This window comes from Notolabrus celidotus, chromosome 5, assembly GCF_009762535.1.
Source record: "Notolabrus celidotus isolate fNotCel1 chromosome 5, fNotCel1.pri, whole genome shotgun sequence".
Lineage (NCBI taxonomy): Eukaryota > Metazoa > Chordata > Actinopteri > Labriformes > Labridae > Notolabrus > Notolabrus celidotus.
Window position 1 is genome coordinate 19,865,032 of NC_048276.1, and position 27,205 is coordinate 19,892,236.

The 27,205-nt window shown below is 38.5% G+C and overlaps 1 protein-coding gene across 2 annotated transcripts; it reads left to right on the plus strand.

Annotated features, from left to right (window-relative positions):
- Positions 1–5,687: 5,687 nt before the first annotated feature.
- Positions 5,688–26,403, plus strand: LOC117812972 (scavenger receptor cysteine-rich domain-containing group B protein). Of its 2 annotated transcripts, none has more exons than XM_034683984.1 (12): positions 5,688–5,814; positions 12,710–12,849; positions 14,777–14,809; positions 16,387–16,425; positions 17,632–17,934; positions 18,045–18,113; positions 21,279–21,593; positions 23,524–23,595; positions 23,888–23,974; positions 24,077–24,391; positions 25,264–25,353; positions 25,464–26,403. In XM_034683984.1, exons 2-12 carry the CDS (start codon positions 12,714–12,716, stop codon positions 25,778–25,780), a joined length of 1,776 nt encoding a protein of 591 aa, XP_034539875.1. In that variant the 5' UTR covers positions 5,688–5,814; positions 12,710–12,713; the 3' UTR covers positions 25,781–26,403. The 2 variants fall into 2 exon arrangements, with proteins under 2 accessions (XP_034539875.1, XP_034539876.1); XM_034683985.1 differs by lacking the exon at positions 5,688–5,814 and adding an exon at positions 7,415–7,440.
- Positions 26,404–27,205: the final 802 nt, after the last annotated feature.

Here is a 27,205-nt window from a genome sequence, read left to right on the forward strand (position 1 = left end):
TGACCTTGACCCTTGGGAAGGTCGCTGCTGTCTAAAAATCACCACACGAATTGCACTTGTTGTCATGATGAACATACTACAAGCTCAGCCATGTATCGCAAAGCGTGTTTGAAATATTAAAGAAAAGGGGACTTGAGGCCTTCCCTCAAGTTTGGAAAACATATCTTTTTAGGCGCTAACCCACCCACTAACCTTACGCAGGGATGAGGCACTATTCCTGGGTAGAGTGACCTCCGGCTGGGACCCGAACCCTAACCCTAACCCTAATTCCACATTCTTGTTTAACAGGTTTTTGTCTGTATTCATTTCAAAATATTAACAAAACATCCCTGTGTCACAGTTGTGGATAAATGGCAAACAGGAAGGAAGGAGCAGACAGTGAACAGCATGCTGGGCTGAAAATAAATGTACTAAATCTAAGCTCAAAGTGATGCTTGTACTGACTACTGGCAGGCACACATGCAATAAGAAACAGGTCAGTTTAGGAAAGTAGAAAGGATTGTGACGCTACATCTATGTAGTCATAAAGACAGAGAATACATGTCCGTGGATGTGGAAAGGAGTGGAAGGTAAGTGGCTAATGAGGAAGTTAAGGACACACAGTGCACAGGGAGGGGGAAAAAGGCCTGTAGGTGGCGATAAGTGGAGACAGTGCTTTTATCCCCATGAGAGCTAGTTGTGTTCTACATTTGTTTTTACTTTTCATCCCTCTGTGTTGCTTTAAATCATTTCAGGTTGTTTTTTTTATCAGGAATAGACTCCTTTGTTTGTTGCTTTAACCCTCAAATTCTGGTAAAAGTAACACCTTATCACAGCAGCCTTGCTGTTTAGAGTTATGTTCGGAATTTCACAAAATGTATTAAGCCTGATATGTAAATGCTCCTATTACAATCCCATTGTTCTATCTTATTTTATCCTGCATGCAAGGATTTCATTGAAAGGAATGTTTAATATGATCCCCTGGATGTTGATAAAATGCTTCCCGAGATATCCTTCTTTGGCAAAGGCAGCGATATTAAAATGTATAAATCCTCAGAGGTATGTACATACCTTTCAATATCATGTTGCCAAAATTCAGCAGAAAACCAAGCTATACCATGTCTGACCACTGAGTGGCATTCATATGAACAAAGGATTCACCTGTACCTTGTGCTTTATTTTGATTTAAGTTTGAAATACTTTACATCAGAAGCATGATTATTTTTAGATGATAGGATCTTTTATGTTAATTTAGACAATGAGAGACAGAGACAGACAGAAAGAGAGACTCAGCATACCGCTGTGTGTTATCAGGCCGTCCTTGGGTTGCTCCCTCTCTCATTTCCATCTCTGTCTGCTCACGTGTGGCAGACTGTTGGGGAGAGGTAGAAACAGAAAGAGAGGGAGAGAACAGACAGCAAAAAAAAAGAAAAATCCCACTGACTCCTTGCTGCAGCTCCTTAATCATTCAACATAGTTTGCCTCTAACTGTGATTTTATTTCTGCAGAAATGATACTCCTGAAAACAAACAAATGACTATCCAGTTTATGTTCTGCAATCCGAACATGCAATGTGCACTGTTTTGCAGAGCTTATACATTTTTATTGGATTTTTTGAATATATGTTTGTTTGCACACTTCTTGCATCTGACCTGCTTTTGCAGTTTAGATCTGAGGTCATGCACACAGTGAAGACGCATATTTATATCCTTATAGTTTCATGTGAAATATTCTCTGCCACATATGCTGGACACAGCTCATTGTGATACCATCTGTGAGCCTGATCCGCCCACATTTGCAGAGCTTGGCTACTTTCTGTACACATTTCCTGTGACATCAATCATTGCACACGTTTTACATTTAACTCATCTGCAGCAACGTGCTCAGGATCTGAAAACCCAGAATACATATTTTCAGACTTGAAATATTTGTACTCGGCAATTATTTTTGATACTTTGCTACCTTTAATGTTTTTATCTGTTATAATCTGATCCCCTGCAAGAATAGAGTGTCTACAGTGGCCATTAACTTATTTATATTCACCTTTGATATGACATGATGTATTAACATCAGTAATTTATAGTGTTACCATATTACAAATATAATCCCTATAAATGGTTTTATTCACACGCCCAATAACCAGAGGCAGGTTTGGTGCTCTTTTACAGTCTTTTATGTTCAAGTCTTTTGAGACTCCTTTTATTGTCATGACTCAGTGGGCATCCTGCCGTGCGATGGCACCACCATGCTCTGTCCGACACTGGGCTTCAAATGAAAATGTTGAACCACGCCTGTTACCTTAATTTACCTTGTACATAACACCCAGGAAGTTATGTAACACACAGGGCCGGCCCGTGGCATAGGCAGTATAGGCAAATGTTAGGGGCGCCGACCATCTACAGGGGGCACCGCTAAATGAGTGAGGAAGAAAATTTGAAGATAATAGGAAAAACAATATTGTTTTATTTAGTTTAATTTTTGATTAAATTGCGGAATGATGCCATTAAACATTTAAAAGCTTTTGATTCACTTTTGGTTTTTAAAAATAATCATATTCAAAGCAGTTTTTGAAGTCTTATAGAACTGTCTTTTCAGTCATCACTTAATACATTACTGTTGCTTTGTTTAAAGTGTCTGCACTGTGAAAAAGATTGTGTTATATAATGACTGAATAAATTCTACTACTATTACATTATGCATTTTGAAATTGCATTATTATTTCCTGTTAAATGTAAGTGTTGTTACCATTTTATTAATGTTCTTTTAGAGTTAATTTTTATTTTAAAATAAGGAAACCTGTAAAACATAAAGCTGGATGTCAGTTGTCTTATGTGTATATGTGATGTGATTGTTGGAGGGGCACCGGTTAAAATCTTGCCTAGGACACCAAGTCGGTTAGAGCCAGCTCTCGTAACATACCAGCAGGATTTTGTTACTGAAATCATCAACCAAAAATGTAAGATCAAGTTTATTTTCTTGGTGTAATGTATGAAGTTCCATATGTTATTCTTATTATTAAAGGAATTTAGGATTGTTATGGTAACACGCATGAATGCCTATGATGCATTGACATTTTTACCCATTCAACACTTTTGTGCATTCACTCAGACACAGACACAGAAACATATAACTTTATCAGCACCCGACCCAAACGGCTGATTAAAGACCTAGATAGAGAGGTGCAGGAGCTACAGGGTGAGTGTACAGCTTTGTTGACCACAATATCATATTACCAATGGTTCAACAGTTAATTAAAGAGGACGTAGCCTAATTCCTCACCTATGACATGGAAACTTTGGTTTGTCCAATGATGCAATTAGTTTTCATGACAACTAGGTCACACATTGTGTAAAAGGTCAATGTAATTGTTATTTGTTTATTTATTTGTGTGTGTGTGTGTGTGTGTGTGTGTGTGTGTGTGTGTGTGTGTGTGTGTGTGCTTGCTTGTGTGTTTTTGTGACTTTCTGAAAACTTTGAACTTGTTACCAAAATGTGGCTTCTTCCTGTTTTAAGCCACTTCTTTTAGGCCATGCCCTTTTTAGCAGTTTAACAAACAGTGCTACCAGCTGCCTCCAGCCCCGCCCAATCAAGAACTCTCAGTAAAGCCTTCAGATCTAAGTTATGCACCATTTTGAGATAGGTCACTCCCTCTGATATCCACCTCTTTATGGGGATTTCTGCATGTTTTAATGGCTTAAATTCAGCTATAGAGACATTTACAATTTCTTTATTACTGTGTGTACGAAAGAAAGAAAGAAAGAAAGAAAGAAAGAAAGAAAGAAAGAAAGAAAGAAAGAAAGACAGAAAGGAAGAAAGGAAAGAAAGAAAGGAAAGAAAGAAGAAAGAAAGAAAGGAAGAAAGGAAGAAAGGAAAGAAAGAAAGAAAGAAAGAAAGGAAAGAAAGAAAGAAAGGAAGAAAGGAAGAAAGTGGAAATACATTGCTATGTCTTGCTTTTACTGTGATTTAAATTTTACTCCAAATGAGACTATAACTCTTTTTTCCACATCATCATTTGTTCATCAATAAGAATGCAGCATTAATTGCCCTTTCTCTTGAAACCAAGAAGCTAAAGCTGCTTATTACACAGTCTGGCCATTATGCGTTCACACATCTAAACTCTATGTCAAATGTAACCTCCTAGAGGGAAAACTTTGGCCTTAAAGTGTGGTACAGTTGAACCATCTTGCCTTTCACCAGAACAAGCTACACTGCTGCCTGTTGCAGCAAATAAAGGACTACGAAATCATGTGTTGAATCATTACAGATTAAAGGCACACTATTTGCAGGAAATAGAATATTGGACTCATGTTTTAGTAGAATAAAATAAAAACTGTTGTGCTGCTGTTACTTTAGATAGAGTACTTATGTGTCCATAAACTGTGGCTCTTCTAAGTCTGTCATCTTGCAATGCAATGTCTCTAAAATAGGCCAGAACAGATCAACTTAACATTGGCTCCAGAGCAGATCTTTAAGGGTTTTATGTTTTCAGTTTTTCTTTAACTTTAGGTTTTCTCACACACTTTAAAGAGGAGAAAGAAGTTGATATAAGTAAACTAATTTCCACTTAATGCTCCACACTGCTCCTTCAAAACTAGGTCGTGACATTTGAATAAGCAAAAATGTGTCATATTTTCAATGTCTGCAACATACAATACTACCTGTCTTCGAGACCCATTTTAAAGGTAGGTCCAAGACAAAGGTAGCAGGATGTCACCCTACTCTATTTGGGTCAAGTTTAAACTCAAGACCCTCATAACCAGAGGAAAAAAGTGTTGAGATAACCTAAGACTGTACATTGTGACATATAGCCCCTGGTGATGAATGAACCTGCCACCACCATAACCCTGTTACACTGGAGTTACGCAAAGCAGATTCCAAGAAAGGGTACAATAGCTGACCTCACAAAATCATCGTAACAGGAGATTTCAACTTCATAATTCAGCACAGGAAACGTCCACACTGTCTGAATCTCTGTTAAGAAAATCAAATGGGAAATGGGTTGGCAGATCTTCTTTAAGCCTGTCTTCCTCCATCATTTGGTTTTCTCTTTTCATCATTTGGGACAATCTAATTATTCCTGATTATTCCTCTAGTATTGTGTGTACAAGCATTGTTGAGAAATTAATTAGGCCAATACTACCAGGACTGTATTCAATAACAATGCTCCAAAACATGCTGTAACAAGCTGAAACAGAGGCAAAAACTCTAGATTACACATCTGCTGCACACTTAATGTCTACTGGGGAACAATAGAGATCAAGTTAAGACGTTAGACATTAAGACATTAAGAAGAAATACATGAAAAATGATTTTAAAGGTTTTTTCTCTGAAAATCACAAGCATTATCACGAGTATGGGTTGTAGCCCAGCAATGTTGTAATTCAGTGGACAGAGAAGTCATTGAGAAAGAGACACCCTATCTTCCCTGGTGTATACCTTTATTATCGCCTTGGGGGCAGAATATAATAGACTGAATCCTTTGGTGTTTTGTCTGTAACTGTTTACGAGGATCTGAAAGCTGCCTTCTCTCTCTTCACAGTGAACATTCAGCCCATTCATCATAAAAAAAAAATGAACTACACTGTCCTCAATAGAATTGTCCATATGACTTAATTTAAAAAAGTGTCTTCTCTGAAAAATGTGTTTAATTTTCTTTTTGTGAACAAAACTCAGTTTAACACCTCATACCCAAAGTAAAACAACATGACACGTCCACATGCAGCTAGAGAGAACATGCAAAGACATGTTTAACGTTTGTGCTTGTCCTGCAGCCATTGCCCACGGCATTCATCTTTCACAGAATCTACATGCGGAATAATACCCTACAAAACACATGTAAGTAACTATTTTTACTTTTTAAAGTCATACTTTTCCCGAATGAACATGATTGTATGGCGCTATTTTCCAAAGCATGACTCAGTTTTCCTCAGTTGTATTAGCAAAAATGCATTGGCGCAATGAGGCCGCACAGTGTACAGCTCAAGCAGCAACCTCTGGCAGCAAAAACTTTAGCCAATGCTGAAGTGTTAAAAACTGCAGTTTCTCGAGTGTCCACTTGAGGCTGGCTCCGGAAGTACCAGAAACCACATACATACCCATTTAAAAAAAACAATCTTTACAGCAGAAATAAACATGTTTAGGGCCTGGTTCAAAAAATTAGTATAGTCTGTCTAGCTCATTTCTTGATCAGCACACACTGTGGGGGTGAATTTTTGCAATTTCAAAGAAATTGAGATCACAAGTTTTCCATTATGACAGCAATTGCTGACTTGATTGACAGACGGGAACTCTGTAGGTGTTGGCTAGGAGGCTCAAAGCCTGCCTCTTTACCTCACACTAGCTCGATAGCAGTTAGGTTGAGTTCAGCAATTCCAATATGGCTCCCACTGACGATTGGCTTCAAAACAGCGCTTCAGAAACAGATAGGTGACGTCACGGATACTGCGTCCATTATCTATACAGTCTATGGTACAGCTATACCCTGGAAAAACTTGAATGTTTGGGACAGCATAAAGGTTATGAATGGGAGATACTTGGCTCACCTAACCTTACTGAGCTGAATATTCAGTAATTCAAGTTTCAGGATTAATTGTTGTTGCAAATAGTCCAGTGTGATGTGACTAAAACACGGTATATTTACAGTGTCCGGGGTAAACACACTGACTCAGATAAGTATTTTTATTCTTATTGCAGGGGTGGACAACATTCACAATTTCATGACTTTAGTCAAAGTAAATATAATATTCCTGGTCAATTATTATTTGTTCAGTCAAATTATTACTTGAATGTAAGTTCTGGTGTACTTACTTTTAAAAATGCTTCAGTATTCAAACTACATTTAAAAAAAATGCCACAACATTGTTGTATTTTCACAATACATGAATGTAGTGAAGACCACTTGGATGTACATGATGCTACATTCTGCTCATTTAACAATAATTTCATTTTGGAAACTGGCATGCTACAGATTTCCAGATTTGCAGCTCTGAAATAACAGGAACAATTACAAGATCAACCAACCATAGATGAAAAACGGTATAGGAACTACAAGCACAGATGACTTAGTTTAAAAGGTTCAACGTTTTTAGCCACATATCTCTATATGCATTCTCAGGTTGGCTAATTGTTGTGGTTAGTAATTAAGTTTGTTCCTAGAAAACAAAGCGGACATTTAAAGCGATACAATTATTCCTCATTCAAAAACCTCAAACATGGGCTAAAGATATGGCCATTGGTGGGCAGGTGAAGAATCATCATCCGTCTCTGTCGTAGCCATCATTACCAACATTAAATGAACTGCCCGGTTTAGATGATTACTTTGCACTTGCTGTATGTCAGCCATGGAGACACGCAACATACAGGTACGGCAACACCACTAAGACAAACTGCATGGAGAACTACATGAACTTGAATCGGATTTTAGAAAAGAAAAACTCATCAGCTGGCTTCAGAGCAAAGGCAGTGAGTAACAAGGACATTCATAGAAATGTAGAGGACTCAAAAGTACAATATTTGTCTTTCAAATGAAGTGGAGTAAGTTTTCCCCCAAAAAATCCCACAAATAAAGTACAGATAAGCCAAGAATGTACCTGAGTACAGCACTCAAGTAAATGTATTTTATAACTGTCCATCGCTGGTTATTAGTCTTCCTTCCATCTTAAAACTAAACTTGATTATTAATGATGGTCAGCAGCTTAGCTAGTTAATTTTTCCTTAAAAAGAAAAAAAAAATAGCAAAAGAAATTTCCAAGTAAAGACAAGGCTTCATTTCAGTCTGTTACGTTGGCTGAGTGGTGTTGTATTTTCTCAATCCTGTCCTGGGGAACCAGAGCAGTGTAACAGAATCTCAGTGTTATGGCTCAACCTCTGATTCAGTTGACACCCCAGGAAGGATCCCTGAATTGGTCCCTGAAAAGCCTGTCAATGGCCGCAGACAGCCCACACGTTTCTCCACTGCTCAGGAAGGATTAGCTCTTGGAAGCAATTGCTACCGGTCTCCTACACAATTCAGAGAGGCCCCGGGCTTTTGCATTTGAGGACCTGTGCAACATATCTTGTGTGTCTGAAAAATAAGCACATTGTGACACATTAAGCTTCTTTGTATCACAATGGAGTCTCTTAGGGAACAAAGAAATAGGTGTGAGTTCAGGAATATGAGGAATATTGTTGGAGTAATGGAAGTTGCTATAGTGTGATTTAGTTGCAGTAAAAATAAGAATTAAAACAGTATTTATCCTAACTTTTAGAGTCTAATGAACCCATGGTGGTGATGTTTTGAAAGATTCTCAGTAAAAGCTGTTTTAAGCTGCATAATTAAACATCCAGTGGATTATTCTTCAGCCAGTTTATACAGAAATCAACCTAAATCGTAGGAATTTCAGAAAGTACTTTGTACATTGTCTGATAGATTTTAGTATCCTTATGATTTAATGTCTTTTGCGTTCAGGTACTTCAGTGTAGGAGAGTCCTATCCACACTCACTCAAACACACACACACACACACACACACACACACACACACACACACACACACACACACACACACACACACACACACACACAAAGGTGCACACACAGGACCTGAGCCCCAGCCTTGTGTCCCTCTGCGAGTGTGTTGCAGGGATGAGCAGGACCGCACCTTCTGTGAGCGCTACCTGAAACTGGAGATGCAGGGGTACCAGTGAAGAGTTAGCTTTCATTGTCTTTGTCTTTTTTTTATTCTGTGGCCCCTCCTGCTTTTTTTTTTTTTAAAGCACAGACAGGTACAGGGCGTTAGAATATTAACATACAATGCTGTGGTATTTATTGTTTTACGTAATCTCTGTCACTGGTGCCAGGTACTTATAGTCAGGCAGGGTTAAAGAGATGAAAGAGCTTAAACGAGTAGCACTGGATACCCTGAGTTTCCTTTATCAGCCTCTACACCAGCTTTCTGTTTTTTCTGTGTGACCTGTGGAATTAATTTGATTGCTGTTTGAGCTCCAAAGGAATTTTTTGTCCTATTTTTGAGGTGGAAAAAAAAGCAATTTTCATTTTTAATCCACTTTCTATTGTGGGTGACAATAGAAACTTCCGCAACAGGTATGAAATTTAAATAAATATATTGTTAGCCGTCTTAACTGTCTTGGTAACCTTAAACATTTTATCATGGACATTTAAGTGGATGCTTTTGGACTTTAAATCAAACTTTTTTTCTGCCGTTGAAGTTGCCTTTCAACTATACCTTCAACATATGTGAAGAAACACTTGCATAATAAGATGTACATGTTATGCAATTTCTGCTGCATTTAGGATTATATACTGTTAGATGCTGAAATGTCATGACATTTCACTACACTTAAATTCTATAACTAACTTAATATTTTCTCATACCTTTGACAAGATGTTCTTACTTTGTGATTTTTGTAAAATTCAACAAACACATTTTAAAAATGATCAGAAAAAGGACAATAGTCATTAACACTGTGGTTTGCCAAGTATTCTGACAAATGCAATAATTCTCTGTTTAAACAGCTTCATATCCTCTTAGTTAAAGAGACTGTCAGTGCTATTCTCTGGTTTATCTCAGACATTGAGGTTTTTTTTTGGTGAGGCCGAGATCTTTCAGCTAATTCTCAGCGCAGGGAAGTGAGAAGGGAGGGGAAGCAGAGCCGACACACAAAAGGCAACATTATTCCCCAGCGGATCTGCGCTACATCCTCGTATGAATGGAGTATTGAAAAACATAACATTGGGGACTAGATTATTTTTCATCCCTCATAACTGAGCCATTTGTCCCGGAGTTTCGAGTGGTTTGTTGGTACAGTCTGCAAATGAGACAGCCGTGGTTCTGGAGCGCTGTGCTGGTGTTAAAATCCCCACCTCCCAATTGGAAGTACAATGACCTCTCTGTGGGCTTCTGGCCTTCTGTGGTGCACATATCTGGGACAATGCAGCAGTCCAATAGAAATGGACTGGACCTTGAAGAACACTGCACCATCCAGAGTTTTGTCTTCAGCTGTTGTTAAGTCTTTATTATTATATAATGGCCCCACAAATGGTGTAAATAACTAAAAGTGTACAGTACAGCAGCTCAAGATTTGAACATCCCCCCTTCTCCCCCATTCTCTTGCCCTCCAAGGAGACGAGAGGCGCCCCTGCAGTGTCATCAGGTGCCTAAGCGTTTTGGAGGGTTCTAGTGACAGATTGCAGGAAGCAGCGTTTATGCCTGACGATGGGGACCACAGAAAGCAGAAATGTCTTTTTGTGCCCCCTGGGCTCGGAATGTCCACTATCTCGAGGGGCCAATATCAAATTCTCCCCTCATCATCCCCTAATACACATTCCTGTGTAAGGTCAGGGGGAATTCTGCATCAGCCAAGAGACAAACAACCCAAGGCCGAGCCACACACTGTGGTCTCTCAATCACAACATGCCTTGTAAAGCATCTAATTAATTTCTGGGATGTTTGCCGTGAAAGAATTGGATTTAAGTAATTCCAGCTTTCATACAAAAACATTAAAATATTCCTTTTGGCAGGTTTTGTTAAAAATGTCAAAGCAATATCACTGAAGATTGGGCTGTTATAACAAATATTGGCTCTGTCACAGGCTGAGAACCAAAAATAATCCCAGCTGTGCTAATATTTAGTATCAAACAGCACAACGGCTGATGTAATATTGCTTTTATACAATGGATTAAGAGGCGGCATACAATAATGAAAAATAATGTGCGACAAGGCTCCTAAGAAACATCTTAAAACCTACTTTAATTCAATTTATTGTAATGATGTTTAACCTGTTTAAATATGTGTCTATTTAAATCTTGTATTATTTTTTCCAAGTGGTTTACTCTGAACGGTATACTGCCTGTTTATATGCTGGCTGTGTATAGCCTGACTGTTCCTGTGAAGCACCTCGGTTCAGAACGTGTTTTGATTTTAAGGTGCTATATAAATGAAATAAACTTAAACTTAACAAGAGATTATCATTTACTGTTTGTTTTAAACTACCTCTGCTGAAAAAAAAAAAACAGAGGGCCATGTGGAACTGCATTTCCTAGAGTGTCCACTTGAGGCTTGTTCCAAAAGCCAACGACGCCCCATTAACATCCGTGTTCTGATACAAATCTTTACAGCAAAGGAAACATGTTTACAGCCTGGTACAAAAAACAGCTTTGGTCTAAACAGGTAATGTTTTTGATCGTACACATTATATTGGTTATAATTATTTTTTTTTAATAACCCATTTGTTTCGAATATATTAAAGTATAGTTTTGTATAATAAGGGGCCCAGCTGATTTGACTGACAGATGGGTACATTGTAGCGGCAAGCCAGGAAGCAAAAAGTCCGCCTCAGCTCTGCCTCTTTACCTCCTGCTAGGTTGACAAAAAGTAAGATTGAGTCAGAATTTCCAATATGGAGACCGCCATTGTTGGGCTTCAGAACTCAGCTTCAGACACCTATGGGTGATACCACAGAGACTGTTCCCATACGGTCAATGGTTTTCAAGCGGCTGTGAGTATAAGTTGATTAGTGTCTGTTTTGGCGCCCTGTGCTAACAAAGCTAACTCTCATCACTTTGCTGATTTTACCCTGTACTTGTAAAAGTAATATTTTTATAATAGAATTCATCTTATTTCCTAAAATATTCAAATGTATCACACATCTAAAATCTTTGCCATGGAAAATGTGAACAAAATAAGGATGTTTTGGCAGTATGCAGTTAATCATTTTGTGTAACACCAGACATAAGAGTCTGCTGATAGTTGTTTTGTGTCTTGTGCTAGTTGGGGTACCATCTTAAGCTGTATAGACCAAAACTGTTTATTACATGATGGTCATTAAGTATTCTGAACACCTAAGGCAGAGAGATACATACAGGGAAAACTGGATGTGTCCAATCAGATAACTTGGTTAGAAGTAAGTGTTGAATTTATTTTGTTTCCATCTATTGGCTTTTTCAAAAGTATTTCATTTCTCTTGCAGTATGAGATAAATGTCATTCATCTCAATTTCTAACTTGAAAAGTATGTAGGGAATTCACCGTCTGACTTCAGTTCTATCTCATTCTGATCATTGAGTGATTGTTGGTGAATCCCCAATATTCTCTGAAGGAAGGAAATCCCCTGGATTATCAAACACCACTCCACAGGTGGCTGCTCCCCATCTGAAACACAAGAAATCTCCAGCTGTAGATTATGCTGGGAATTTTCTAAGTTAAAGTTCCTCAGCTCCAATAATCTGTGTAACAGACTTCACCTTACTTGCTGCTGCCAGAATGATGAACAGTGGCCATTTTGTGCTTACAAAACAGCAGTGTAATTGGACTCCCTATTCCTGGTGATTTTTGGCAAAAGGAGCACTTTTTGGTGGCAAATGTGAATGAGAAAATAGAAAAAGGGGAAGAAAAAAGGGGTCACTTTTGCCCAGGATCTGTTCCTGGTTTCCTCAAAAAGTGTAAGTACAGATTAAAAACTTCCCTACAGTTCCCTAATGTCAACAGGGAATGATGTCCATCACATAAGCCCAGGAAAAAAAATGTTTTCGAGCCACACACTAAACCTGACCACAGACCTCCATCAATACCTACTACAGCACAATAACAACAGCTGCAGGCTGTATTAGAGAAAACAATCCAATACCATAATTAGGTTAGTCAGAATCAGGACAGCAAATACTGATTGTATTGTAGTAGCAGAAAAGTGTCCACTTCACTCAGGACTGACATTGTGTGTATGTATGTGTTGCAGCCGGATGGTCAGTCAGGCAGCCATGCGAGGCCAGCGTGTGGTGGAGAGCGAGTGCAGGTGCTGGAACCCGGCCGTCTGGCTCCTGGTGTCCCTGCTAGGATCCCTCGTCCTGGTGGCCCTCAGTCTGCTGCTGCGACTTGGTAAGTGTGCGGGTCCGAAGGCACCATGTTGGATTTGTCTTAATTATATGACAGCTGAAGGCCAAGCCCTGACAACTGCCTGATTGCAGGAGTTGATATTCTGCTAAACAGGGTACCAGACGTGATTAGCTTTTAATTTTATTTGAGTGCATTGTTGATGTAGGAACTCTGATACCATTACTTTGCTATTGCTTCTGGTCTGATAGTTATAGATTGCAAAATCAGTGCTTTAAAGTAATATATTATAATTTTCACAGCAGTGTACTTCTTTCCTTGTATGGATGTAATAGGATTGTCCAGTTTGACAGTCAACCAGAACGGAACATGTACATAAATAAATCACTCCCCTTCACTTGTGACGGCTGAAGAGATTCTAAAATCAAATAAGATAGAGAGATAAGATTGTATATATCTAAATTGTATTCTGTCTTTATTTATCTATTTTTATTTTTCCTTATTTTATTTTATTTTACTTATTGAAACTTCCTCTTGATTTTACTTATTTCTGGGTTGCTGTAACAACGGAATTTCCCCCTGGGGGATCAATAAAGTAATATCTTATCTTATCTTATCTTATCTTATCACTCTAAAACAGTTGTTGTCGTAGCCAAAAATAAATCCACTGTGGCAACACAGTTGCAAGTTGCTGCATAAGCAACACATTTGAAGTGAAAAATAAAAATGTTTTCAGGTGAATCCATTTTTTAAGGGGGTTGTAGTTGTTACATAAACGTATGTCTTTGCTGAGATGGAATCTGATATTTTAAGCTATATTAAGGGCATTGTTATTGGGTTAGCTGATGTTTAAGGCATCTGGACAAAGTTACAAACTGTGAGGCTATCATGTGTTGGAGTAATCCCAGTATGAGACAACAGGCTTTTACATGTGAATTACAGGAAAAATAAAGACAATGTAATCAGTTTGTGATGTCAACAAATAGTGAATCACCTTAAAAAGTGCATAATACACGCCAAACTTACCAAACAGGAAAAATTAGCTCTGTTCTTTAACTGATGATTTTACTTTGGTTCCCTTGATTTGATAGATTAATGGAACCAAAAAAGCTGAAAGGAAGGTTTTCAAAGAAACCAGCAAGAGATGGATAAAGAGAGTTTTAGCTGTAAATCATGTAAAGCTTCAACAGTGGTATCAGAGGGACAGTATAAAGCGTGGAAATGATTAAATGCTCCCTCTTTAAGCTTATGTATTCACTTGTATTTGTTTTTACTTAGCATTTGTGAAGGAAATAGATCTTTTATCATATTAAAAATATTAGAAAAAAAATATGTGAGTTTTTTTTTTTTGCTGCATTCCTATGTTGGGAACAATGTAGATGGAAAGACAATAAGCCTTAAAAACTTGGTGCACTTAATCAAACCCTCAAAGGTAAGTGTCAGAGAGGACAGCTTATTAAGTCCTTTATTATGTCCTTCCCTGAAATGTTTGTTTTAATGTTCTGGATCAGACCCAGAGGCTTTTTTTAATGAAGATGTATGAACTTTATTTGATACAAAGTGTTTAACATTCAACAAGCTGACACGTTCTTGCCTTTAACCACTACCACTTTCTTAGCCAGATTTTTTTCAACATATGATATGATTTGTTATATTGTATGTCAGAGCTTACCTGCATATTTGGGGCATTACACCGCTGAAGAACCAGGTGTACCTGCAACTCAACTCCCTGTAGATGGTTGCTTTTGTGTCCACAGTTACTGTCTGGCCTGTGTTTACCACTGACAGCTGGCCAAAAGCCCTGCAGGTATTTTAAGTGAGCAAGGATCAATTCCATTCTCTGGACATTAATTATTCCCAAATATATAAAGCCCAACTTAATGAAATGCGCTGACATCAGAGCACTGCTTCTGATTATTGACAGAGCCAAAAACTGTGTTCCTCACTAACACTTTTTGTATTCATCTTTCAGGAGACATGAAAATAAGCAGACGAGCTGTATCAAGTAAGTACCTTGTCTTACTGACCAGAATGAAACCAGCACATGACACCTTAAACATATGTATTCTCAACCCCTTAAGCTAAAACAGGAAGTTGTATGTGTACTATACTTGTTGCATTGTCACATACAAATGGGAGAAGCCTGTGACTTGACCTAGATCGGGTGTGACGTTAAGTATAGTCCCTGTGGTGTCTTTTTTGAATCGTTGAAACCTGAGATATTATTCTTCACTTGTCAGACTGACCTCCATACAGGTCCAGAGTCTTCCCTGACTCTTGGGAAAGTATGTGCTGCTTCAAAATGTCTGAGAAATGACCGGCCATGTACCTGGACTGTCATTTCTTTGTGAATTAAAGCACCATTTTGTTTCCTTGGAAACTACAAGGGACCAAATCTTGATGAGAGGTTTAATATGAAAGTGCGAACCATTTTGGTCGTTAAAAAAAATGTAATTGGTGCTGCATCAAAATATATTTGGGAGCATTTATGTGGGTGCAAATATACATCTACGCCCTCACAGTTTCAAGCATTAAAACTTACGATATAGAAATTGTCAGGTCATAAAGAGGCTTCAGTATCAATTTAAATCTTTTTCATAACAAGTAAAAAAAAACTACTCACAGAGGGCTTTTTTCCAATTTCTCTATAAAATGTTCCCTAATACAGTGACCGGTCGTAGAAAAGTAATGAGACGTAGTGTTATGTCAATCAAGAGTGGTTATGCTTCTTAGTAAGCATTACTAATCAACCACAATTCCTTTAAATGCAATAGTTGCATAACAAATCAAACGTCAGCTTTACATTCCTCACTTTTAATGCTGGTTTTCAATTAGTTATATCAGCCTCTTATCACTCTCATCCTTACAGCTTTATAATAACACATCCATGCTGTAACCAAGATGTGAGGGGCCTCAGTATTAACTAAATTGATTGTTACATGCACTGTAATAAGCCTTGTTTATACTTCTGGGTTGAATCAACGCCATAGCCTATGCTGTAGGTCTGCCCAACCCCTCTCCAAAACTGATGCCTGAAGATCAACTCCTCCAAAATGTAACTACGCATCGAAACGATGAACACCGCATGCTCTTTGATTTATCCACTGGACAGCATCGCATTTCCTGAAAATATCCTCCCCAAAAAACAGGAACATACTCCGGTTATGTCTTTAAATAGATAAAACCATTTAAGGGCTGCTAAAATTTGAAATTTGAAAGAAACTTTGAACAATTGTTAAACTAGTCAGAGGATCAACAAGGTACTAAAATGATAGATCTCATAGGATACCAAATAAATATCAAAATTGACTCAAATGACAAATGATCCAATTTATAGTGGCTCTATGTAAAAACTTGGGGATCTGTGTATATTGCTAGCACTGCAAGAAACCATTAAGGATTAAGCTAACATACTTGTGTTCCTGCACTACATGGTCTGAACATTCCTCCTGTTGCTGTTTCAATCTGTGTCTAGTGTTACAGGAAAACAGATATAAAGTACAGTTAGTATCAGAGGCCAAGAGCCTCCTTTCAGCAAATAATTTCACCGTACTCTCTGTCTCACTCTCCCTCCTGTTACAGCCTCTGGTGTACAAAACCCTGTGAAGACACAATACCAAGGTAAGCATGAGCTAGACAGCTATCTCCACCTCCACCTCCACACCTACCCAGACATCCATGAAGAAAAACATGTCTGCAATCAGGCCACAGACTGAAAACCTATCAGTGGCTGGCTGTGTGTCACTAAAAAAAGAGCACAGAAGGTAGATCAGTGCCCGGGGCTTTTTAAAACAAGGTCACTTTCCCAGCTCTCTTTTTCCCTAATCCCCACTTATTTGCCATGTAACCTCCCACCCTCCCACCATCCTTCTCACTCACGTCCAAGGAGTCATGTGGCCTATTGTATCCAGAGGGATTTTTTTTCCTGCTATCAACTGTCATCGTATTCGTTTGCCGTTTGTTTTTTTTCTGCTGAATATCGCATTTAGACTGTTTGTGTCTGTCTTTTAAGACTCAAAATGAAAACTTGATTGCATCAACCATAGATTCAATTATCTAATACATTCAAATGTTTCAGAATGAGCTCTCATGTGGATTAAATCATTTACATTAAGTGGAAAACAACCCATTCCTGTTGAGCGCATTACAGTAGATCTCTTTTCCTTGACAGTCTTGTTGGGGTACCACAGGGTTCTGTTCTTGGACCATTCTGGGTCTCATTTGCCTCTTTCACACTGCTGAAATTTTCTAGAAATGTTCTGTTTTTTTACACGTTCCTTCCTCAGCATGAAGTCTTTTTTTTTGGGATGAAAGGGTGGTGGGTGAGGAGGGAGATATGTCTGTAGGAGGCAAGATATGACATCGAAGCGACAGTGTAATGTTAACAACATGATGGCTGATGAAATGGCAGAGACCTATGCTATGATGACAGTTTTAGCGTTTATATCAATCCTATGTGTAACTGAAAATGTGGAGACGCCTTGCTGTTCTCATCTTGAAAATGATTCTCCTTCTGCCTTGCATGTCTTTATTCATACCTTTAAGTGTTCCTCATCAGGGTTCGCACCATTTGCATGAAATATTTGTCATCCTCCTGCCCACTTCCACTCCCACTGTATTTTCCTGAATATTCCCAGCCACATTCTCACATCGGCTTAACCCAATTTGTTGCAAACATTTTTTACCTGGGGCTGGCTGTAAAAGAGTCTACTGTAGGCAAAGTTGGGGTGGAGGCCTTCACAAAAAACTAGCTGCATGGCAAACATAAACCACAAACACTGACAGCAAACTGAATCTGACAAATCTAATCTGCTTATTTCTCCAAAGTACAATTGGTAAACGGACGCAACAGGTGTGAAGGCAGAATAGAGGTGCGCTACAATGACTCCTGGGGCACAGTGTGTGACGATGAGTGGGACATGGTGGATGCCAACGTGGTGTGTCAGCAGCTGGGCTGTGGAGTTGCTGTGGCAGTGGGCAGCAGCTCCAAGTTTGGACAAGGCTCAGGACTCATCCTGCTGGATAACGTGGACTGCAATGGAAGCGAAACAGACCTCAGCCAGTGCCGCAATCTTGGCTGGGGTGTACACAACTGTTACCACTATGAGGATGTGGGTGTTACCTGCAGAGGTAATGTCTTTGTTGGCTGAGACAATGACGAATCATTCCTCATGTCAAACTCTGGAAACATAGAGAACAAAGTGACTAATATTCCTCTCACCTCCTCACTTTGCTGCCAGAACCAGCCGGCCTAGGGGGGAAGGGGTTTGAGGATCGCACCACACCGCCCCAGGAGAACTCTGGTTTACGTAAGTGTTCCCTGCTTTTATCTAAATGAGACTGGTCTACCGCCAAAGTGAAAAGTCAGTGGGATCAACTTGTTCTCTTTGAGGAAGTAAAAAGGCAAAGAGCCAAAATCATAATGTCTTTTAGTTCATGCCTTGCTTTTCATCTCATCATCTCTCTCATACTGTCATTTTCAGACACACAGTTTTTGGCCTAAAGCTGTAACAGTGCTTAAAATGGGGAAAAAAAAGTGTTGGTACTTGTTTTACTCACTTGTTGGCATGTGTATCATAGATCAGTGTCAGTGAATCATTAGTGATATATTCTACATTTCTACAGCCAATAAAAAGATGCCAGATGATAATGCTGCTTTGCACAACACAGATTTATTGAAGAAACTACTTCAGTGTGTTGCACAAACTAAGACCCTCTGCATCTCTGCATCACAACACTCCAATCCAATTTTTAATAAGGCGTTATAAACTATGTACTGAAGCTTTCGTGTGTGGTTCAAAGTAGTCATCAGGCCTTCACTTGAGGCTCCACTGGATTAAAAAGTCATCTCCAGATCCATCACACAGCAGGGTATTCTGCCCCACTTAGCTGTAAGAAATTTAAAGCTGCTGTGAGAATTGTTTGGTTTGTGTTGATTTTGGCGCCTCCTGCATGTAAAATGTAAATCTTATAAATTTGCTGATCTTGTTCTGCAAATGCCAAGGTAGCATTTTTGCACAAACATCTTCCTACTGCTTTCTTTAAACTTTCAGATGTCAGTCACTGTAAATAATTGTTGATGAAAATGTAAAGAAAGGCTGTTTCTTTAGTGTAAAGAAAGGGAGTTTCTTTAGAGTGATGTCAAATCATATAAGTTGTCAGGTCATAAAGGTAGGTATAAATGGTCATATTACATACCCATATTCTACAACTCACGGTCATATTACATACCCATATTCCACAACTCACGGCCATATGCATTCTCCATATTCTACAACTCACGGTCATATTACATACCCATATTCTACAACTCACGGTCATATTACATACTCCATATTCTACAACTCACGGTGATATTACATACTCCATATTCTACAACTCATGGTCATATTACATACTCCATATTCTACAACTCACGGTCATACGCTCATATGTCATATTACATACCCATATTTATTTATTTTTATTTCTTTATCTGTCATTACCAACCATAATCACACCATGTCAACCTGTCACTACTGAAACATTTTTAATACTGCCTGTAATAACTGCTATTTAATCTAAATTCCATTTGTAACATTGTATATATCTAAATTGTATTCTGTCTTTATTTATCTATTTTTATTTTTCCTTATTTTATTTTATTTTACTTATTGAAACTTCCTCTTGATTTTACTTATGTCTGGGTTGCTGTAACAACTGAATTTCCCCCCGGGGGATCAATAAAGTTATATCTTATCTTATCTTATCTTATCTTAAAGACGCCTCAGTATCAATTTCAATCTTTTTCATAACAAGTTTAAAACTCCTCACAGAGGGCTTCGAGGTGATAAGATGTTTATTTACACAAGACAACTGTGAATACAGGTCTAAGAGTTTCATTCACATCAAATATGCTATTTGAATGACACAAACCACATCAACATTTGGCTTTTCATCTTTACAGTAACGCAAACCAGAGCAACTTTTTTGGTCTTGTTTCTAGTAAATGAATATTTCATTATCAGTCATTTCAGCCAAATTCAACTGACAAGTCCAGATAAATATCTTACTTCAAAATATAACAAGCATAAAGACATTTTATGATTACATTTTGTTTATTCTATTGGCAGATTTTTGTACTCATTAAAAGCAATTTGGATATTTTTTTTGTTGTGGTTCAGGACTTATCAGGTGAGTGTGGAAAATATTAATTCTAATTATTATTTTTTTTTTAAGTTATATTTTGGGGCTTTTTTGCCTTTATTGGTAGTACAGTTGAAGAGAGACAGCAAATGTGGGGAGTAGAGAGTGGGGGAAGACATGCAGCAAATGGTTGCTGCCAGGAATCAAACAGGTGGCCTCTGCGACGAGGACTGTAGCCTCGGTATGTGGGCCGCTTAGGCCGCTTAGGCCACCTAAAAGTACTATTCTAAATTATATGTGTATATATTAGCATACAGAGTGCTATTGGAAAATGTTCTAGACTATAGAGGATCCTGAGAAAATAACACATTCATTCAGAGGAAGTTAACTCCCAGCTACCCTTTGCAGAGTGGTAATTTTTTGTCATAGGATCAAAAAAATAAATAAATCTAGCAGACAGGTGGCATGCCAGATAGTGTCCATTAATGTAATGCCAGGTTTAATAATATATCAAATTAAGTCTAATTTTGTCAAAGTATGGGACTAAAATGCTGAAATCCTCGTGGAGTGGAAATGATGTCTTTATTAATTCTTTTGTAAATAGTTTTTTAAAATAATATTTTTCTAATTTTGGAGATATATTTTTCATTGTTGAACAAAAAAGCTACTTCAAAAGCTCCTTAAGACAGTGGACATTATCTGTGGACAGTTTCAGATTCAATGGGACTCAAAGGCCTCTTGAATTGCAAGCCGCTCCTATTGTGTGCTGGACTTTCTGTTCTTTTGGTTTTGTATCATGTTTTGCCATTAGTTCCCAAGAGGATCATGAGAGACTTGAACAGAATCAAGTTTTGCAAACCTTTGACGTACTATGCTATATCTCCTGAGGCCTTTTATTTAAAAGCCGCTGGAAGCACTAGAAGCCACAGAGATTCATACCATTCAGGTGAGAAGTATTTTTAAGTGATGGACATTTGAGAATGTCTTTTGTCCGCCTGTTATGGGCGTGTTTGTTGTCTGGACCGTGGCATAACATGACAACATCTCTGCTTAGAGCATTATCTGACATACTCACCTTAACTCTGGGTTAACTTTTTGCCCAGAGATACAGTTTGTATTGTGTTGGCCCCCACCCATCTTCTTTCATTGCATCAACCTCCCTTTGTTTCTTCCGTCTGTCCCACACTCACACAATACTAGCAGTTACATTTTCCTCAGAGAGCATAGAACCAGTCCATTTCAGATGTGACATCAGTAACATTTAAAACATACCCAACTAAAAAAAGTTCAAGGGGAATGTTTTCAACTTCAGTTACTGAAACTTCCTCTTCCTCTCCCTCTTGGTTTAGGAGACGGCATCATCCGTCTGGTGAATGGACAGAACGCCTGCCAGGGCCGGGTAGAGGTCTACCTCCAGGGAAGATGGGGGACAGTGTGTGATGATGAGTGGCACATCGAGAATGCCATGGTGGTGTGCCAACAAATAGGCTGTGGCAGTGCCATCTCCGCACACACTAATTCTTACTTTGGCTACGGGACTGGCCGGATTCTCCTGGACAACGTGAAGTGCAAGGGAACTGAACAGGATTTGATTACCTGCCCAAACCTTGGCTGGGGGAAACACAACTGTGGCCACCATGAAGATGCTGGGGTCACATGCTCTGGTATGCATTAGTGTCAAGTCTTTCACAAAATTAATCTAGGGGGCATTTTCTGTTCTGCTCAGAGAAAGAGGCTCCAATGGTAATATCATGTTGTACTGCATGTTTACATGTTTCAAACCATATACTCATAGGTTCAGGTGGGTAGTATGAAAACATCATTTTTATCACTTCTCAATGGATCAGAAACTAAAAAGAAAATCTATTCCTAAAATATTGATTAAAATATTGCTACCATAAGCATTTAGACACATGCTACTTAATATTATGCAACCATACTTCCATTACTGTTACCTATGATTAAACGCTATTACATGATAGCGTAAAGTATTGTTCCATGGAAGCTTATGTTAGCAGTGATGAGGGAGTTGGGAATGATATGCAGTAATGATCACAGGTTTGAATCACACCCAGGCTTCCTGCTACAATGGCTAAAGCATCTTTACATGTAGCACACGGTTGAGTTAAACTTGAGCCCCTGTTAGCCATTCGAGATGGGATTTATGGCTCTTTGAAGGGAACCAGATCTTGAGGAGCCGTCCCTTTCGAAGAGCCGTTCAAAAAACTATCTCTTTGGCTCATTGTTATATTTATTTACTTTTTAGAAGTCAACCAGGGGTAACTCATTTTGATGAAGGAAACAATCACTGGTAGCAGTTATAAGATAAGATTTGGATTAGAATAATTCAAACTTACACATCCCACCAATATATACAATCTATTGGTGGGAATCATTCTGAAATATTCATTATAATTTCATTTGACATTGTAAACATTCCATAAGATGGTGCCATATCCCCATGCTTCGACAGTGAGATCACTATTTTGAATTTTCCCTCACCTAAAAAACTTTCTGGCACTATAAAAACTACACAGGCTACAGATAACTTCCATGCAAAACAACTTTACTGTAACATTTTCCACACTAGAACATTTTAACAATACAGAAAAAAAATTAAAAATAATAAATAAGAATAAATACATATGTATATAAAAAATATAAATACAACTAGAATAAAAATTAGGACATTATAAAAATGTGAAAGCAAAATTGTACTGCCCCATCTGGTGTTTCTACACCTGAACTACTTTACAAACAGGAGTTCAGCTCCTTGACTCGAATGCACATCAACACAATGTAAACAATAACAAAGTGTAGACAATAAGTGTGAACAAAAGGCTCATGGGGCACACAGGTGACACACAAAGGCATTGTGGGGAAACTGCATATAAAAACCGGCTCCCAAATGAACGGCTCGCAACTGCGAATCGGTTCTCATTGTTCACTTAAAAGAGCCGTTAAAAAAGACCGACTCGTTCGCAAATGTCACAGCTCTATTAGCCATTACCTTAACAAGTTATGAAATGTATCAGCTAAAATATATGAGCATTGTCCTTTTATCTGGTGAATATAGTTATAAAACAATGAGTTACTATTAGAACAAATATAGGATTAATTAAATAAGAACAAGACTCAACCTCCATAGCAGCAGTTTGTTCTAAGTCACAGCTTAATACTAGCCTAATAATTATGTATGTTTTAGTCTCTCAGTTTCTTGAATCATATTACACTGTTGAGGCTTTTAGGAAACACCTTAATACTTACTTTTATTCCCTTGATTTCAATTATGTTTAACCTCTTTAAATGTGTTTTTATTTTATTTTATCCTTATTATTATTTTGTTTCCATATCGTTTACTCTGAACTGCATATTGTCTGTTTTTATGCTGGCTGTGTATAGCCTATGACTGTTCTTGTGCAGCACCTCGGTACAGAATATGTTTTGCTTTTAAGGTGCTATATAAATGAAATAAACTCAAACTTAAACTTAGACTTATAATGGCTAATGCATAATATAGATAAAAGATATGCCATATAAGAAGTTATACCGTCCATATAATATTGACTTGTATCCTGTCTCTATGTGCTCTAGGAGTTTCTACTGTATCTCCTCCAGTCACAGATCTTTCTCAGAGAGGGCTCTGGGCAACATACAACACTGAAGGTATGCAGACACAATATACAGCTCATTTCTGTCTGTAAGGAATCACACACTCAATATCACTACTAGTTTGGATTGATAACTTTCATTACAAAGATGACATTTGTGATTTTACCAACTGACCAACAGGGGGAGCCATTTATTCCCCATAGTTTTTCATGTTTGGCTTCAGCTTCAGCAGAAAACATGCTCTTGAAAGTGTTCAGCACTACAACCGTTATAAATAAACATAGATATGCAGTCTGTTGTAACGAGGCATGAACTAATTTTGTCATGTATTAACTTTTCCCTGCAGCTACAGAAGAAATTCCATTAACTGATTTACCACCACCTACAACAACAACAACAACTACAACTGTAACCACACCTACTCAGACTAAAGGTAAAACAACTGCTTTACTATTTCATACTAAAAAAACAGTTTTTAAATTTTGATTTAACATGGATTACAGCTTTAAAGCAACAGTCTTTTACATATTTGCAGGCAAACCATCCATTCGTGTCATGAACGGCAACAGCAGCTGTCAGGGTCGTGTAGAGGTCTTATTCAGAGGACGGTGGGGGACGGTGTGTGATGATGGCTGGGACATGGCCAACGCCAACGTGGTGTGCAGGATTCTTGGCTGTGGCCCGGCTATAGCGGCCACAGACAAAGCCCACTTCGGCTATGGTTCTGGCCCCATCCTGCTGGACAACGTGCAGTGTAGCGGCAACGAACGGGATCTGCTCCAGTGCTCCAACCTGGGCTGGGGTCAGCACAACTGTGGCCATCATGAGGATGCTGGAGTTATCTGTTTACGTAAGTCCTGACTGGTCCTCTCTTACATTAAAGCAGGCCTCATAAGGCACACACTGATCGTAAGCAGAAGCACTATATTAGGCTTAGGGAATGTCTGCATCACAAACCTCTATCTATAGTCATCAGTTTCACTGAAAGCTTCCTTTTCATGTAGGCATGTGTGCCCGCCCTGCTGAGCTGGCCAGTTTCAGTGTATGACTGTAGTACTCTGAGGACGAGGAGGAGCATAAAAAATACAGTGGATGAGTCAAGGCACGTCAGCGTCACAGCATGCCTGCTGGCTTGATTTCACTTCTTTGAGGCTAAACCAAAAGCACACACATACTACCCTTTACTGAGATTCAGGTTGAAAATGTGATGTTGATTTATCTTCACTTCTTTTTTTACATTTAATCTAACAGAACAGTCTGTATTGAACTACAAAATCATTTTAGTGAGGCCCAGCCATGAAAGAAGCATAAAAATAGAGATGGAACCAACAACAGGAATACAGGAATATAAATTGCATCCAACAATGAATAATGTGAATAACACTGAACTATGTTCAGTAAAAGTATATTTGTGAATTCACTGGTCAAATAATCCCTAACCTTGTTTTCATAATCTTCCCAGGGTTTAAAATAATCTTCCTTGAGGCGACTCTATTTTCACATGATATTTACCTTTTTCCCTGGCAGCAGTTGGCAAATTGGACTATACATTTGTGCATTACAATAAGGGCTGAAATCAACATATTTTACAAAGTAGTTGAAGGAAAATGTGAAAGCTTTCAAAGGAAACCTTGCTTCTGCTTTGTGACCAAATATCTCCTCAACATGAACAAGATCATGAAGCATCCCTGTGTTTTTTCCTCTTTCCTCTGCTTTCTTCAGCATTTGAATACTTCATTGGATATGGACGTGACTTCAGAGTAACAGAAAGGATACCCACCACCACCAGAACCACTGAACCCCCTTCTGAAGGTGTGTTTAATAATACATTTCCAGCTGAAAACCACCTATTTCTTCTTGACTGTGTGTCTCTGTAACATGAAAGACTACTGACTTGTATAACTCTACCTTTATTTTTGCAGGAATGGTGCGCCTGGTGGATGGCCAGCACCAGTGTGAGGGTCGGGTGGAGATATACTCAAACTCTGAATGGGGTACAGTATGTGATGATGCTTGGGACCTCCCTGACGCTAAAGTGGTGTGTCGCCAACTAGGCTGTGGAGATGCCACGGGAGCGTTGGGGGAGGCATTCTTTGGGCCCGGGTCAGGAACAATCCAGCTGGACAATCTCAAGTGCAGCGGTGCAGAGGCCAGCCTGCAGGAGTGCTCCCATATATCCTGGAAAGTGCACAACTGTGACCACACTGAAGATGCTGGTGTCACCTGCTCACTGTCGTGATTTCAGCAGAACCAGGAAGGGAGTGGGTGTGCCATCCTGGGACTTGTATACATTATGTAAATAACAGCTTCCACATTGCTAAAGGATTACCTCACCACCAAAAACAAACAAATAACAAATATGACAATATATGATTCCATACTATAAACTATCTAAGCCTATTAAGCACTTTATAAGTATATATACGAAATAAAGTACAATGGACACAGTTCTTCAGTTGATAAACAATGACAAGTTTTTAACTGTCTTTTTCTCTGTTTTTTACCCCAAATGTTAAAATATTTACCGTTTATGTGATTCTTTGATGACAAAGTAAGGTAGATGTCCTGAATTTGTAATTATTTTATAAAAGGAGAAATACTTCAGCTCAGAAAAGTGAATATTTGTAGGATTAAATAAACAGAAATATATACAAGAAAGTGAATAAAGTCTACAGTTTAAAAGAAGAAAGAAGAAGAAGACAATAAAGCCACACGCATAAGTGTGTTATATCCTGTGAATATTCAGTATATTTCCAATTGCAAATAAATAACGTGTTAACTGTGTTCTGTAAACCATCACATAAATAAATGTAACTTATAATCATTTACATGTGACAAAATAAATGTTCTTATTTTTTGATACCAATGTTTTGGTGTAAAAAGGAAATGTAAGTCAGTATCTGGCTCTGTCATTGTCATCAGTTAAATGTGCATCTCTTCAGGTTTCCATTTTAAATTGATAGCTTGTGCTAATATCGAGCCACTGCTAATTCAATATAGTCAAAGGAAAGGATGAATTCCAAGATAACAAGGTGTCCTTCTTCATGTCAGAGAGCTTAAGGCCCTAAGTCTGATTTTGCAGGGTTTGCATTTTCTTTTGTTAACAGAACACCCACCAGTTATCTGAGGACATGTTTTAAGGTCTTCCAGAGTAACTAACGTTTCATGATAAAGGACTTCCAGCTCTTAAGAAGCGAGTTAAAGTGGAATGACAAAGTCTGATAAAAAGTTAAGTTTTTCAATGAGCGCCAGTTGGAGCTGGGGTTGTGGAGGGGGGGCACTTGCTACAAACACAGCAATGGAGGCATAACATAAAACAGTCTTCACGTCTCTTTATAGATTCTCCATAATAATCCGTACGCAAGGGTCTGCAGTTCAGCATGGGAAGTCCATTAAGAGTTAGTTGTAGCAAGGGCATGTACAAAGGAATGGTCAAGGTGGGCACCCCCCTGATTGGCCTGTAAATGGGATGTACGACAACTTTTTTCAGGTTTGGGACGTAGGAGGGGGTATGACAACCCAGACACAATGTGACACTCCTGCAGAAAAACTGGATTTTCTTTCTGAATCAAAATACTTCTTGTTCCGTTGGGGTCAATGGAGCAAGAAGTATTTTGATTCTGCTCTACTGACGCAAGATACTTTTGCATTTCTCAACAGAGCT